The sequence below is a fragment of the Gopherus evgoodei genome, chromosome 6, assembly GCF_007399415.2.
Source record: "Gopherus evgoodei ecotype Sinaloan lineage chromosome 6, rGopEvg1_v1.p, whole genome shotgun sequence".
In the NCBI taxonomy this organism is placed as follows: domain Eukaryota; kingdom Metazoa; phylum Chordata; order Testudines; family Testudinidae; genus Gopherus; species Gopherus evgoodei.
In genome coordinates this window covers 86,549,234-86,566,382 of record NC_044327.1, presented here as the reverse complement: position 1 = coordinate 86,566,382, position 17,149 = coordinate 86,549,234, and the positions used below count along the sequence as shown (strand labels likewise).

At 40.8% G+C, this 17,149-nt stretch overlaps 1 protein-coding gene across 8 annotated transcripts in view; it reads right to left on the bottom strand.

Moving 5' to 3' along the window:
- Positions 1 to 17,149, bottom strand: part of TNPO1 (transportin 1) — a 176,177-nt gene that overhangs the window by 122,516 nt on the left and 36,512 nt on the right. For all 8 annotated transcript variants that reach the window (XM_030567697.1, XM_030567696.1, XM_030567698.1 and 5 more), the window contains exon 3: positions 12,571 to 12,646. In XM_030567697.1, the coding sequence (XP_030423557.1) occupies positions 12,571 to 12,646 (76 nt within the window). The remainder of the gene's footprint in view (positions 1 to 12,570; positions 12,647 to 17,149) is intronic.

Genomic DNA, 17,149 nt, shown 5'->3' with positions numbered 1-17,149 from the left:
GCATGAAGACACTGTTGCTAAGTCTGAAACAGACTGTGCTGGTGCCCTTCTGACACCATGTTTCTTCAAAGTGCTGCAGGATCTCCCTGCTCCACCGGTACTGGAGGAAATGTCTTTCGCCTCCATGGCACCAAGTGAAGAGGTCTAGGCCTCAACACCATATACTTAGCAGAAGATTGGGACTTCCTTAGGAGCAGGCTCCTGGTGGCGGGAGACCATACTCCTCTTCAGAGCCTTCCCTGATTGGAAAATCTCCAAGATTTTCTCCTTTTTATGTGAGATATTAGCCAAAATTGAAGGGGTAATGAATCTCTCCAGAGACAAAATGTACAGAGATGGTCTGCTCACCTGACTCAGAAGCAGGCCAAAGGGAGTGCTCCATTAGCAGCTTCAGTTTGGTCTTCTGATTCTTCCAAAATTCATTTACAGATAAAATACAAGTCAAATTAGGGTCGTGCACTTAATTGCTAATGTAGGCCAATCTCGGTGTGTTGGACAACTATTTATGTGCAAATGCGGGCCCATCTTGGGCAGCTGGAAACCACCCCCACCCACGAGTCCACCTGAGTGTACAGCTCAGCCTATACAAGCAACTAAGTGCGAAACTACAGTGAAGTTGCATCTTACACAGGGGTTAGGTTCTAAAGTCAGCACGCAAGGTGAAAATCACATACAGTCAAAATTACCCTTGAAAATTCTTTAAATTGCCCATAAAGTATAGTATACTGTACATGATTTTATATATACAACCCTGTACAGTAATGTATAAATGTATACAGTACAGTATATAATAAAGAGTACATATGAAAAATATAATTTTATAGTACTGTATTTTTAAGTTACAGAGGGTCGTCAGGGCTTGATGTTAATCCAGGAAACGGAGGTGATGGAGAACAAGTCGTAGACAAAGTGGTTGGCTCTGGTTCAGCTCGAGAAGTTGACTGCATAGGCTCATCTGCTCCTGGCTGTTTTTCCTTGAAAAACATGGTGATTGGCAACTGTCACTGTTGTCTCTTGAGCTGCTCAAATATTTCTTGATACGGTCTCAAATCGTCCGTAATACTCTGATTTTGAGGCTTCATTCCTTATAGGGATCATATTCGGAAATTAAATCATTCAAGTGTTTCACTGCTTGGAACATTTCAGCAAATTTATGAAGATTCCAACTTGCTGGCTCTTCCTGTTAGTCATCATCATCTTCGTCTTCTGCAGACGATTATATCAGTTCCTCTGACTCTTCACTAGTCAATGTTTCTCTATGACTCTCAATTAATTCTTCAATTTCTTCCTCAAGGATGTCGACGAAGCTACCACCACCCACTTGCGTGGCCACCTGAACAATGTATTTCACTTCTTTGTCAATGGTCGGGAAACCCTTAAAATCATTCACACATTCTTTCCAAAGGTTTTGCCAACATGCATTGACTGTCTCAGGCTTGATTGCATCCATTCCCTGTTTAATATAAGCGAATGCAATCAGCAATGTTGAAGGATTTCCAACACTCCATCAGATTAAGGTTGGAATCAGCATCTATAGCGCTACGTATCCATGAGAACGTAAGCCTCGTGTACATGGCCTTGAAACAGAGAATCACGCCTTGGTTGAGAGATTGGAGGTGGTATGGGGGGGGGGAAAAGACTACTTCAACGTCATTATGTGCAAACCGGAGTGCCACAGGATGGCCAGGAGCATTGTCTGTGATCAGCAACAGTTTAAAGTCAAGTCCTTTCTCTTCAAGGTACCGCTTGACCTCTAGAATGAAACACTTGTGGAACCAATCCAGAAATAATGCTGCCGTCACCCAAGCCTTTTTATTTGATTGTCAGGACACAGGCAGGAGATTTCTGTTCTTGCCTTTTAGGGCACAGGGATTTGCAGCCCTGTAGAGCAAGCCCAGCTTTATTAAATGCCCAGCCACACTGTCACAAAACATGTCGCATGGTCTTTAGCTGCTTTGAAGCCAGGGGCTTGTCTTTCTGACTTTGAAATGTAAGTGCGGTTGGGCGTTTTTTTTTCCAGAAGAGCCCAGTCTCGCCAGCATTAAAAACTTGTTCTGGATGACAGCACTATTCTTCTATGATTTTCTTTAATTGTTCAAGGTAGGCTTTTGCTGCATCTGCCAACGAAGAGGCAGCTTCACCAGCAGTTTGCATGTTTTTAAGGTTGAAGCGGTTCCTAAAACTATGAAGCCAACCTTGTTTGGCTTTGAATTCCTTCTCATCAGAACGCTGTCCCTCTTCGGTAGGAGGTTTGAACAGCGTGTAGAGGCTAAGAGCCGTTTCTGGCAACATGTTGCATTGATAGGCATACGTTTGCGGTTCATGTCTTCCAGCCATAAGTTTAGTGAAGACTGAAAAGGCATTAAAGTCTTATCACGCGCCTGGCTCATCACCTTAGCAGTTATTGGAGCACTTGATGCCACGGCTTGACAAATTTCTCTCTCTCGAATCTTGATGGCAGGGATGCTAGATTAGTTGCAGCCATATTTACGCACCACACTGGAGACCGACATACCGTCTCTCAGTAAGTCCAACACAGCCAGTTTTTCCTCCAGCATTGGAACAGCTCGCTGTTTCTTCGGTTGAGCACCAGATGAAGTAGTTGGCTTGCGTTTACAGGCCATGTTGTATGAATAATACGTATCTTTAAACACTAGACTCACACTCAGCATGGCGAGATGCTCACACTATGAGAGGCACGCGGGCACTGAGACAGACTGAGGGAACAGCAGATTCACGTCTCCCATCTCATGCTCACTCTGGGGCATGCGCTCATTGGGTGGAATCACCCACACTATTTACAGGTATCTTGTTGTTTTTCTTTTTTTTGACAAGCGCATATAATTGAATTTGCATAAGTTAAATGCACGTAGGATGCGACTCGCCTGTATGTGCATTACGGCTAGCCATTTATAGGTGGCAGCAGGGGGCGCCAGAGAGCATCCTGAGGGCGCACCAATTGGCCACTTGATGGAGCCAATTTTAGAGGAAACCAAGTTTTCCAGTTTCTTTTATTTTTATTTATTTATTTATTTATTTTACCAAAATCAATAGGCTTCTGCCCATTAACATCTAGAACATGCCCCACAACTGATCTGATGCTCTTTTCAAAAGTTATTGCTTGACAAACAGGCAAATTCTCTTGAGTGCAAGGCTCTGTTTGCTCGCTCAATTATGTTAGTCTATTTACATTACAATAATTAATTCATATCAGATAAGGCATTTAAAAAGAAAAGTTACTAAGTACCAATGGTATATATAGACAGATTGATTACTAATGATTCACAAAAGGTAACTGAAGTAGAAACCCTAGATTATTAAAACATATTTAGCTGGTCAAGAACCATTAAAACTCAGATACATTTAGTCATAAAACCCTAATTCTGTTTGTTTTAAAACACACAGATCTGAAACAAAGACACTGTTTCCAAAGCTTATCTAAGCAGCTCCCATTGAAATCCCTGTTTTTCCTCTCCAATTCCCTCTCTCCCTTTTTAATAACAAATTACATTTGTTATTTTTAAAAATAACTTTTGGATGATTCTAGTTAACTCCACCACAACAATATCCGAGGCTCAAAGGTTTATTAGTCTAGAATATGGTAAGGAGTCAACAGGAAGTATCGAAAGTTATACAATATTGAAAGTTATATGGTATTGTGTTCCAGCATAGACCTGACTGTAGGATCAGGATTATAGGGGCTGAATTCTTATGTAACAGAGAAATATTTAATATCTAGAATTAGGTGGGAAGACTGTGAAGAGTTGATTATGTTTATAGATGCATGAGAGATTAGTTGAAAATAGGAGGCAATCAAGCCATAGGGATTTGCACAAGAACTTCATGGTTAAAGAACCAATTGTATGGACATGCAAATCTCAACATTCTGATTGTCCAAAGGCCATTATTAGGAAGAGCACAGGGACTTGCATAATTGAGCAATAAATATACAGTTATGGATCAGAAGCTGTACAGCCATCCATGTGCTGCATAGTTAAGAATTCTGTTTCTGGTATTTTGAAACAGTAATTATTGCTACTCATTAGCAGACAGATTCAACATTCCAGCATCAAGGAACCCTTCTAGCGTTGTTTTAGGTTCTCACTGAAGTTACGTTCCTACATTTAAGCAGTTGGCACAAATCTGTTTTCAAACATCATGAATCTACTGTTGATTGGGTAAAAGCAGCAAAGAGTCCTGTGGCACTTTATAGACTAACAGATGTTTTGGAGCATGAGCTTTTGTGGGTGAATACCCACTTTGTTGGATGATGAACAAGGTAATTTCAGAAAAATTTACATGGAATGCCACGGTCTATGTACACTGAAATTGTTTGAAATATTTTCCATTCACACAGCACTTCAAGCCAGAAGTGCTACCCTTTATGAGGCCACTTAAAACAGAGCATGAACAGAAGTGGGGAAGGTTGGGGGGGGGGGAGACAAAGAAACATATGTCCTTACAATTCTGCTAGCACTGCATAAGGATATAGCAGATCAGGGTCAGCAACCTTTCAGAAGCGGTGTGCCGAGTCTTCATTTATTCACTCTAATTTAAGGTTTTACGTGTCAGTAATACATTTTAATGTTCCCAAAATAAAACAAAAACTTCTTGTAAGCATAGAAGTGTCCAGCCTCCCCTACCTTGGAAACAAGTGCTACCACTCACAGTACGAACAGACACTCAAACACTGAATCCAAGCAGTAATGTTAGTAAACACGTAGCTGCTTCATGGGTGTCTGAGAAACATTCCCAAGGCAGACTGACAGCCTAGCCTCAGTCTCATTTTTAAGACAGAAGACGTAACAGTATAAAATGCACTCAGACATCCATTTAGACAGTCCTCTTGATAACAGCACTGCCAAGCAAACTGGAATCTAAAACAGGTGAGTAAAAATCAAGGGAAAAAAAATCAGATTTTTAAATTAAAGTCAGATATTTATTTTGCTATTTTAAAAAGATTGTCAATTATTTTTAAAAATAAAGGTGTTTAAATTCAGACCTTAATACAAACTTGTTAAAGCCTAAATTTATTAACTCTTAAAACATTAAAAATAAATACACAGAATCCATGAACCTCTATCAAAAACTGGAGTTAAAAGCTGCTTTTCTATATAAAGAAAGAAAGGAGGAGGGGAGGAGGGAATTAACTTTTGAAGTCAAGCTTTATAAATATGGCACAACAGGTCATGTACTACATTAAAGGCTAGTTTTATTTAATAAAAATAAAATTTATACTATGTTGAGTTCAATTAAATTCCAGTTATCAAGCTAATGCACCTCAATACAAGTCATGAGCAAAAAGTTAATCTAGTAAATAAGCATCATTCAACATTTTCTAATATAGTAAAACTGTACTAATACCCTGAAAATATTAAGCTACATAATTGCTTACATCAGTGTATATAGTGTATCCTCCTAAATAACAAAAAGATGTACCAAGTCTACTGTGAAGGCTCTGTTTAGTTATAAATCAACGTGTTTTAATGGTTGTATCCATCAGTGAGAATGTACCTTTCTTTAGAAAAATAACTAAAGTACAAACGGAAAAGTTTATTAAAATTGATTATTTAATGGAGGTTTTCCACTTGATTTAAATCCTGATCAAGAGTTTAGTGAGACTTATGGTCTTTAGTACGCGGTGAAATAAACAGTGTACATGGGAATACAGGCCTTATGTAAGTTTTAAGACCTATTTAAGAAATACATTTAAAGGTAACTTTTCTGTTGAGACGAAAGCTGAAAACAAGCTGTGGGACTCAGAGTCAAGGACTGGAAGGGACCTCGAGAGGTCATCGAGTCCAGTCCCCTGCCCTCATGGCAGGACCAAATACTGTCTAGATCATCCCTGATAGACATTTATCTAATCTACTCTTAAATATCTCCAGAGATGGAGATTCCACAACCTCCCTAGGCAATCTATTCCAGTCTTTTAACTACCCTGACAGTTAGGAACTTTTTCCTAATGTCCAACCTAAATCTCCCTTGCTGCAGCTTAAGCCCAGTGCTTCTTGTTCTATCACTAGAAGCTAAGGTGAACAAGTTTTCTCCCTCCTCCTGATGAAACCCTTTTAGATACCTGAAAACTGCTATCACACCCCCTCTCAGTCTTCTCTTTTCCAAACTAAATAAACCCAATTCTTTCAGCCTCCCTTCATAGGTCATGTTCAAGACCTTTAATCATCCTTGCTGCTCTTCTCTGGACCCTCTCCAATTTCTCCACATCTTTCTTGAAATGCGGTGCCCAGAACTGGACACAATACTCCAATTGAGGCCTAACCAGCGCAGAGTAGAGTGGAAGAATGACGTCTCGTGTCTTGTTTACCTACAGCCCAGTTTCAAAATAGGAAGGTATTGTAATGTCTAAGGGCTTGGCTACACTCACACTTTACAGCGTTGCAACTGGGGTGTGAAAAAAACACCCCCCTGAGCGCTGCAAGATACAGCGCTGTAAAGCGTCAGTGTAATCAGGGCAGCAGTGCTGGGAGCACGGCTCCCAGCGCTGCACGCTACACCCGTAAGGGATGTGGTTTACATGCAGCGCTGGGAGAGCTCTCTCCCAGCGCTGCTGCTCTGACTATACTCACACTTCAAAGCGCTGCTGCGGCAGCGCTTTGAAATTCCAAATGTAGCTATACCCTCAGATGCATAAATTGAAGTGATGAAAGATCATAGGTCTGAACTTACAATTTTGTTGGATGGATGAAAATTGAGTCACTGGTTGTGGGGGGGAGAGGAGGAGGAGAACCACACACCCTAGCAGTCTTATAGGATTTTTAATATTTCATTTTCTATAAAAGAGGTGACAATATCATATCCAGACCATTTCACCTGGATAAGACAATGCCAGCTTCTTCAATCCAGAGCAGGAGACCACCTGAATCAATATTGTAGGGAACAGACTTTCCACAGAAACAGTGTAGAACTCCAAATATTTTTAAAATTGTTGACTTAAGCAGCACTTTTCCAAACTAACACTAACTAAAAAAGTGACCTATTCCACTCCTTATAGATTAAGTTACATGGAGCCAAAATAGACCTCACACCCGACATATCCAAAAAGATCTAGGAAGGAGATGATGCAAGGCAGAGTAAGCAAAATTCACAAACCGTAAGAATCAAGGGTAAGGCCAAAGAAGTCTTACAAGCCATCTGACAGAAGACAGACAGTCTCAAGATTCTGAAATATCACATTGATGTGAGGAAGTCACCTCAACCACCACATGCATCAGAGGCTACATGAACCTTTGCCCTGTCTGTAGACACACTGAAAGAAAGCCTGTTAATGAGAAGTGCCGCTCCTTGCCTGCAATTTCAGCTCTAACTCTATGCAAGTTAAGAAGACTGCAAGAGCTCAAGAAACAGAAGTCTCTGTGGCACCTTAGAGACTAATCAATTTATTTGGGCATAAGCTTTCGTGGGCTAGAACCCACTTCATCAGATGTATGGAATGGAAAATACAGTAGCAGGTATACATATACACATGGACATGAAAAGTGGGAGTTGCCTTATCAAAGTGTGTGTGGAGGGGGGAGGAAGAAATCACTCTAATGAGAGCTCAATTAACAGTAGAATACCAAGGTGAGAGGCGGGGGTTAAGAGAGAGAATCACCTTGGCAGTGGTAATGAGGGTGGCCCATTTCAAACAGTTGACAAGGAGTGAGTAACAGTAGGGGGAAATAAGTTTGGTAAAATTAGGTTTTGTAATGACCCATCCAGTCCCAGTATTTATTCAGGCCTAATTTGATGGTGTCCAGTTTGCAAATTAATGCCAGTTCTGCAGTTTCACGTTGGAGTCTGTTTTTGAAGGTTTTTTTGCTGAAGACTTGCCACTTTTAAGTCTGTTATTGAGTATCCAGGGAGGCTGAAGTGTTCTCCTACTGGTTTTTGAATGTTGTAATTCCTGATGTCAGATTTGTGTCCATTTATTCTCTTGCATAGAGACTGTCCAGTTTGGCCAATGTACATGGCAGAGGGGCATTGCTGGCACATATCACATTGGTAGATGTGCAGGTGAACGAGCCAGACAGTGTGGCTGATGTGGTTAGGTCCTATGATGGCATCCCTTGAATAGATATGCGGACAGTTGGCACTGGGGTCTGTTGCAGGGGTTGGTTCCTGGGTTAGTGTTTTTGTTGTGTAGTTGCTGGTGAGTATTTGCTTCAGGTTGGGGGGCTGTCTGTAAGTGAGGACTGGCCTGTCTCCCAAGGTCTGTGAGAGTAAGGGAACGTCCTTCAAGAGAGGTTGTAGATCTCTGATGACACGCTGGAGGGGTTTTAGTTGGGGGCTGTAGGTGACAGACTGACAGAGCCAGAAGGGTACCCAGAAGTCACCTACTATGAGACAGGCCCTATAAAAGAAATTAACAGAATGCCACTAGCCATCACCTATAGCCTCCAAATAAAACGTCTCCAGCGCATCAAAGAACCTTTTAACATTAAGCATATGGAGCCAGACTTCAATGTAATAAGCATAGTAAGAATGCTGGCAGGATGACAAACTCATCAAGGTGGACCACCATCCTGGGAGGTGAATCTCACACGAGTCTGCAGTACTTCATCTTTGTAAAAATCTAATCAAGTTTGAAGCTAGCCCACTGCTACCTGAAACCCTATCTTCCACATAAAGTTAAGTTCACAGGACTAAATGTTTCAAAAAGAGCTTTAATCCAAATTAATATTCCATATCATAGTGCACACAAGCATGACAAGGGGCTGCAGACATTGATCTACCCTCAACTAATCAACAATCAACAGAAAGCTTACAAAATGAATAGAGTGAGTCTTCAAAGCAGGCACAGACACATAAAGAAGGTAGTAAAGCAGTTTGAGGTGGGTGAGAACTACCTTGACCGCTATCCTTTCTTCATAAAATTACAGGTCCTTCTCAGATTTTTTTTGAGATGCTAAGACATAAGTTATCTACTGGAAGACACCATACTTATAGATCTTTACCGTCATCAGGAATAAAAGGTCTTGAGAGCCCTAGATCTGAAATATTCTCTAGGCCACATTCTCTCTCAGTCTGATAGAATCAACTCTGCCCAGCCACAACAGTAGAGAACCACACTTATCTGAGCTAGTATGAGGCTTACAGATCATCACACTTTTCTCTCTCAACTTTGCCAGGACCTTAGCTAAGAGAGGGAGCAGCAGAAAAGTAGACACACATCTCTTTCCCTACAGTATGAAAGGGCATCTTTTGCTAATTTGACTTTTTATGGAAGCCATGAGCAGCCCACCAGCAGTTTTCTGCTTTGGTAAGTAATGAGATCCACCTCAGATGTCCCTCAGAAGAGAAACTGGCTGGCACTTCCAAATCCTGAAGCCACTTGTAAGGATCTATTCCAGATGATCTCATCAGCAATTGTGTTCTCCTTTCTTGCCATGCACATATGTATTATGAAAGTCTCGTGGAGTAGAGCACACTCCAACTCTTGAAGGCTTACCTAATAGGTGGCAGGACCTAGTACTTCCCTGATTGTTTGTGTGTTCTTTATGCAAACGAGAGCCCTGATAGTCACTGAACCAGGAACGCTTCTGGGCATACTAAGCATCTGGACACCTAAGGCACACAGAGCCACACTGATCTCCAGTTCACATGCAACAATCCTTGAAAGACTAAACTCCCTAGATACTGAGACCCTGTGTATGAGATCCCCTATCCTAAGCTGGATGTAACCATGATCGCTACAGTTTGGACATGAGACATTTGGAAGTCCATTACAAAACTAAGTTCTCCTCAGACAATGAGACACTGAAGTCTCACTACTGGGATGTGACAGGAGAGTTGTTTATGATTATTGCTACCCATGCCTGATACTGGGCTAAATCCACATTCTCATGGACTAGCTTTTAAACTGCCCTAGCATTTTTCTTGAGGAATAATGTTATGAAAGTGTGAATTTTTTTTGCATAGCTTCTCCTGCCCTTTGGTTATGAAGGCATGGCCACCATTGTTGAGAAGTGTTCCAAAATGGATTGGCAAATTGTTCACTAAAATAAGTCTCAGTACTAAAGATCAGGATTCTGAGGTGCAGAGTGTGGCCACTCTTTCCTCTAAGCAAGCTCTTAAACTGCTGCCAACATCCTGAGGGAGGAGATGATACCTTTTTTAAACTGTCTTTAGAAGACACAGCAGCTTGATGTATCTGCCACACCTTCACCAGCAGCTCCAAAATAGGGTGCAAGGGCATGGTAGCTATTGAATGTGGGGGAGCTGATGTTCCTCTGCAATGAATATGTACTTCCAGTCAGAAGAGTACTCCAACTCATTTGAGTCCTCAATCTTGGATAACACCCTAGTATCCAATTTGTCCAAGCAATATGGAGGAGGTACTTAGCATATATTAAGCACTCTAGGAAACATCAGCACTGGCTACACTGAAGAAGCCAGTGTTGAGGCCAATCCTGGACTATAGGGCATAAGCTTCAGCCTCAGGACAAAGAGTGCACTGACTTTGTTAAGACATTCTACCCCTTCTGATGCAGAGCACGAAGAATTTTTTGAAGTACTGTGGGCTTCTGGGCAGCCTCAGGGCCTATGTGATAAAATACCAATTCAGTCCCCTTCCTGAGAACAGCTATTTTAGTAATTTCTTGGCTCCACCCAATTCAGGGTTGAATTCCTTCTCACCCCCTACCCTTGGTTGGGTAGCCCTTTATATTTGGCAGCAGCTCTGAAGTGGTCATTTTGCAACTAGCAGCGTTTCCTGCTCTTCTTCCCCACAAAGCTGGTAATTACCTATAAGCAATAAGAAAGAAAAAATGGTGGACAACCAGAGCAGATGGAATATTCTAACGGTCAGGAATGATTAAGCTGAATCATCTAGAATATATCAATACCCAGAATCAATCCCTTCTAGATTTCAACCAGAAGATGCAATGGGGGAGAACCAGGAAGTTTAGATATAAAGCTGCATGTAGAAAGGGGCTTCAATAGAATCAAGGTGTGGTGTGGTTGGTTCTCTTGTCACCTCTTCCACTTGTCTTTTGCAGAGCTACAAACCTCAAGCATGTATTTCCAAGAAGCTGATGCAGAGCTCTCAACTTTGCTGTTCCTAGCAGAAAGCACTTCAGCTTTGAAATAATCATGCTGGGTTTAGTGGGGAACAGGGTCTGGGGAATCTGGGTCTGTGCATGGATGGTGCTGGCAGTCTGTCCCAACATTCCAGTGATCTAGGCTGGCTCAGGCTTTAGTTTTCAGTTTGTCCTTCAAAGTACTATGGACGAGCTTGGGCTGGACTTCAAGAAGTTTCTCTGTATTGCCTGAAGGAGGAATTGGAGCCACTCTCTATAATGCTAGTGCTCAGAGTGACATATGGACATGTAGTGATACCCCCACACATCACAGTAGATGCCTTCCTTCACTCTTGAAGGCATACACCCCACCACCACCAAAATACAAAAAAGCAGAAGCCAAGACAACTTACTTTTTTTGTATAACCTTGATTTGAACTTAGCATCAAGCAAATGCTTGATGCACCAAGAAATGTGCATTTGAAAAAACACAAATTGCTGAAGCACACTGAGTTAGGTGCCAGTATACTTGGAAGAGCCAGAAAAAACTTCAGAGGAAGAGCTCCAAGGGAGAACTGCTGAAGCTCCCACAAAAATAAAGGCAAGGACAAGCCAAAATGGTGATAGAGAGCTGAAACATGTCACAGTATGCAAAAAAAAAACAAAACAAAACAAAAAAAAACACTGCCAAGGCAGTTACTGGAGAAGGCCCTCAAAACACTTGCAGGAAAGACCTCACAAATTAAGGAACTGGACTGACAATTAAGATTGACTGGAAAGGACACTAAAAAATAAAAAGAGTGCACTGAGACAGTATGAAATATTGGAGCAACGCAAAAATAGTTAATGATTAGCTTCTTCACCACCATTACCAAGAAAGAACTGAATGGTAAATTTGGAGATCAGTATTTATACCCAGTAGATGACCTGGTTCACACTTACTGTCCACAAGAGTAAACAATCTTTAATAAATAATGGGATTGCAACAGTCTTTCAGTAAGGAACCAAGACCCAAGAACAATTATTCTGGTAGATGGGGTCTTCAGAGAAACTTTTAACACTACTTCTCTAATATTGCAAACTCTCTCTCCATCAGAAACTACTAAATATGCCAAATTATGTAATGGTTTTAATAGCATGCACAGACTACCTGGTTTAATCCTGTTAGAAATTCATTTGATTTGTGACCTCTGAACATCCTTCTTCCAACAAGAAAGGTTATTACATGATCTAATTTTACTCTGATGAAGCACTGATGCTAACATCCGGGGGGGGGGGGGGGGCGAAGAGAAGAAACGACCCACAAAGGAAAGCTAGGACGCAATCCGGTCTAAAGCCTTGATCCTACAACTGGCAATATGCAGGCAGGCCCCTGAGACCACCCAGCTCCCTAACGGCCATAGTCAGTAAAGCTCCACACAAGTGTATAGGTCAGCCTGTGGAGCTGGTGGCAGCATCAGCATCTAAATCTATCCTCCACTTCTAAAAATCTAGACAAATGAATTAAAGTCATTAGACAATGCCTATAATAAGCAAAAACCCAGCAGCTTACCTTCAGACTTCAGTTTCGTAAGAACAAATATCAGGTAGTTGTTAAAATCTGGATACTGATTCAGTTGTTCCAGTTTCTAAAAAGTAAGGTTATTAAGGAAAATATATACGTTTCAAAGATTACACTAAAGTTGACATTGATTACTTAGACGTGCAATTGCTGTAACTTCCAAATAGCACTCTACTTCCACAGTGACAAACCTTTAAAACACAAGTAATGCTCTCGTACATAAGACTCTTTCCATTCCACTAATCTCAGGTGAATGTTAAATAGCAACTATTAATGTTAGACATTTTAAGTCAGTAGGTCCACATAACTTGCATTTAAGCTTTTTAAAAGAGCTGGCTGAGGACACCTAGACTAGTAATGCTGATTTCTAAGAGTTTCAGAAGACTGGGCTAACATTGTGCCACTATTTTAAAAAAGATAAACAGAATAACATAGGTAATTATAGGCCTCTCAGTATGATAATAAAGGGGGTGATATGAGACTTGATTAAAGGAGCGTTATATAATTTATGCCAATCAACATCAGTTTATGGAAGACAGGTGCTGTTAAATGAACTTCATCTCTTTTTTGATGAGATTATAAATTTGGTTTGTAAAAGGTAATAGTGTTGATGTAATAGGCATTTGACATTGTCCCACATGACAGTCTGGTAACTAGAAAGGTAAAATATGACACTTTAAATGGATTAAAAGCTGGCTTACTGATGGATATCAAAATGGAACTGTAAACAGGGAATCTTGGAGTGGGTGTGTTTCTAGTGGGGTCCCACAGGAATCTGTTCCTGATCTATATTATTTAACATTTTTATTAATTACCTAGAAGAGGAAAAAAACAAAAATTAGAGGAGTGGTAAATAATCAAGAGGACAGGTCACTGATTCAGAGTAATCTAGATCGCTTTGTAAGCTGGGCATAAGAAAATAGAACGTTTTAATATTTCTACATATAAATTATACCCCAAGGAACAAAGAATGTAGGCCATACTTATAGGATGGAGGACTCTATCCCGGGAAGCAATGACACTGAAAAGGATTTGGGGGACATGATGGATAACCAGAACAATAGGAGATCCCAGTGTGTTTCTGGGGCCAAAAAGGGCTAAGGAGATCCTGGAACGCATGAGCAGGAGAATTTCAAGTAGGAGTAGAGAAGTTATTTTGCCTCTATTTGGCACTGGTGCAACCACTGCTGGAATACTGTGTCCAATTCTGGTGTCCACAATGCAAGAAGGATGTAGATAAATTGGAAGGGGCTCAGAGAAGAGTCACTAGAGTGATTAAAGGATTAGAAAACATGTCTTACAGTAAGAGACTCAAAGAGCTCAATCTATTTAGCTTAACAAAGAGAGGGTTACAGGGTGACGATCACAGTCTTACAAGTACGTATATATAGGGAACAAATATTTAATAATGGGCTCTGCAATCTAACAAAAAAAGATATAACATGATCCAATGTCTGGAAGCTGAAACTAGACAAATTCAGACTGAAAAAGCAGCATAATTATTTTTTTAAGTGAGAGCAATTAACCATTGGAACAACTTATCACAGGTTGCAACAGAGACTCTATCACTGACAATTTCTAAATCAAGGTTGGATATTTTTCTAAAAGATATTGTTTAGGAATTACTGTGTGTGTGACCTCCTGTGTAGAACTTCCCCAATGAAATAGCTAGCACAGCTCGTAATGTAGAGGGTAAAAAATTTGAAATCAGTTTCCAGTAGTTTTAATATTGAAGCACAATATTTGTATGCAGCTTGAAAATGGAGGTCTTAATTAACTTCTAAGCATCCAGATAGAGTCCTTTGTACTATTTGTGGTTAAGTCTGAACAGCATCAACTTTAAGCAAGTCATTGAACCGCCATTCTGCAACACATTAAAGCATGTCTAACATTTTTCATTTTTTACTGAAAAATAATACTGCATTTCACCATTAAAACCACTGAAACTGACTTAGTATGGTCTCTGAAGCATAAAAGTATGATCTTTAAGACTTCAACAAGACCACTCTCTTGCTTAATACTAGGCACATGCTTAAGCAGCTTCCTAAACTGCAGCTTAATTGAGCACTACGGGTTGAAAAAAATTTTAAGCATGAATGGCTGAGGCATTGTAGCATTTTTGGGGGGGAGAAGAGGGGAGGTTACTTAAGATCGTAAATATTTAATACAAGATAATGCTGTGTGTGTGTGTGTACGTACGTACACACACACACACACACACACGGGAAGGATTATATTGTATTAAATATTTACCACCTATTTACCATCTTATATGGTATACCATCACATATATAGATATAAAAAAAATATAAAACTCCTGGGGAAAATCTGCACCACTGCAATGCAGAAAAAATACCCTCTCCCCCACAGATTCCCTTCACTTCCTTGCAGAAAATGGTTTCTGTGGGGAAGCAAAGAGAAGCTGCACCAGTGCTCACTAACCCCTCCTGTCAGCAGCAACTCAGATGATTAGACAGCCAAGGGAGAAATAAATCACTTGGGAGAGGGAGGTCTGGGCATCCCCTGTGGCACCCAAGGACCTTAGTCCCAGCTGGGAGGGGCAAGAGGGGAAGAAGCCATGACTGGGTCAGATCAACCCCCAGAAACTTCCCCTGGCTGCAGGAAGCTCTGTACCTGGGAGGGGGGAAAACGAGGGTCAGGGGCTTGGCAGGAGGGAGCGGGGTGGGGAGGGGAATGAGGCTTAGCTGGGGATGGGGGGTTGGGTACAGGGGGGTCTGGGTTGTGTGGACAGGGGAAGCAGTTCCCTGTACAGTGACCCTCCCCCTCAGCCATTCATCTGGAAACCTCTCCGCATCAGGAGCCCACTGCATCCAGAACCCACCCCCCCACAGAGCCCCTTGAACTCTCCCCTTTATCAGAAGCCCCACTCCCTGAGCCCTAACCACACTGAATCCTAGCCACCTTCACCTGGACTCCCATGCAGAGTCCCATTCCCCCGAACCAAGTCCCGGTGCATCCAGATTCCCCTCCACTGAGCTTCCCGCACTCAGCTTGTGCCACACGGAACACTGTTACTCTTGAGGGAATTCTTTACCAAAAAATTCAACATTTTAAAATTCTGCATATTTTTGTCAAAATTACACAATATAATCACACCATTTTCAATTATTTTGGTAACTTATTTCAAAACATTTGTCAGCAAAATAATTGAAAATGGTGTGATTATATTGTGTAATTTTGACAAAAATATGCAGAATTTTAAAATATTGTGCGCAGAAATTTTAATTTAGTGCAGACACACACATTACCAAAAATACCATGGAGGAGCTATAAAGAGTACTACGGTGTTCATTAATGAGTCATTCTAACGTACTGCAAAGGCCTACAGTTTTTCTAGGATTTGTCATTTCCAGTTATTCAAAATATGCAAGTATTTCACTGCTGCTTGACTAGCAACAGTGATTTGGCATGTTGCTAAATCCTTTTATTTCCACACCCTGATTAACTCACCAACAGTACTTAAATATCTGAAGCTGCAAGTCTGCAACATTATCATGCTGTTAACTCCTATATTTAAATTATATTAGAAAACCAATTACACAAGAAGATTTCTAAATGATCATGATTATCTGCCCAACAGGCAACTGTTACCTGACAGTAGTTATTCAGTTTCTGAATATGACAGAGTTTCAAATAAGAAATGACAAAAAATATCTATAAATAGTTCTAATTTGTATCAGATAATGACTCCATTCAAAAATAAAAGCTTTACAAGATTGGGCTACCAACGGCCTTATCTCTCCCTTGCTGTGAAATAGAGTATGAACTATGCTGGAAAAGCCTCTTGCATGGAAAAACAGGGTTGAAGTAACAGAATTAATAAGGCATGTGCTACACATCTGTGGGAGATGGTGAACAAGAGCCAAATAACTGTAGTCAAGACTAGCTTGACATAGGCTTTGACTACATTGGCACTTTCATTGTTAAAACTTTTGTGGCTCAGGGGTGTGACAAAACAAAACTTGTTCTGAGTGGGTATGTTTTTTCACACCCCTGAGCCACAAAAGTTTTAACAATGAAAAGCTCCAATGTGGACAACACTTTGTTGCCAGGAGCTGTGCTGCCGGCCACAAAGCTACCATCCCTGCTTGGAGGTGGTTTTATTCTGTCCCCAGGCAAGCTCTCTCGGAGATAAAGAACTGCTACACAGCGCACCTTACAACACAGTATAAGCATAGACTAAGACAAGGGTAGGCAACCTTTCAGCAGTGGTGTGCTGAATCTTCATGTATACACTCTAATTTAAGGTTTCACGTGCGGTTATACATTTTAACGTTTTTCAGAAGGTCTCTCTATAAAAAAGTCTATAATATATAACCAAACTACTGTTACATGTAAAGTAAACAAGGTTTTCAAAATGTTTCAGAAGCTTTATTTAAAATTAAATTAAAATGCAGATCTTATTAGTTTAGTGTGATCCTTGTCCTTGCTTTTCCTTGCTGAGTTTTCCAATGTCTGGTGGCACATATTTAGATACTTTAAGCTGCACACAGGCTTCTGAGTTATAAGTTGATGACTGGCTGGCAGGAGGTCAGCAGCTGGAACCCCA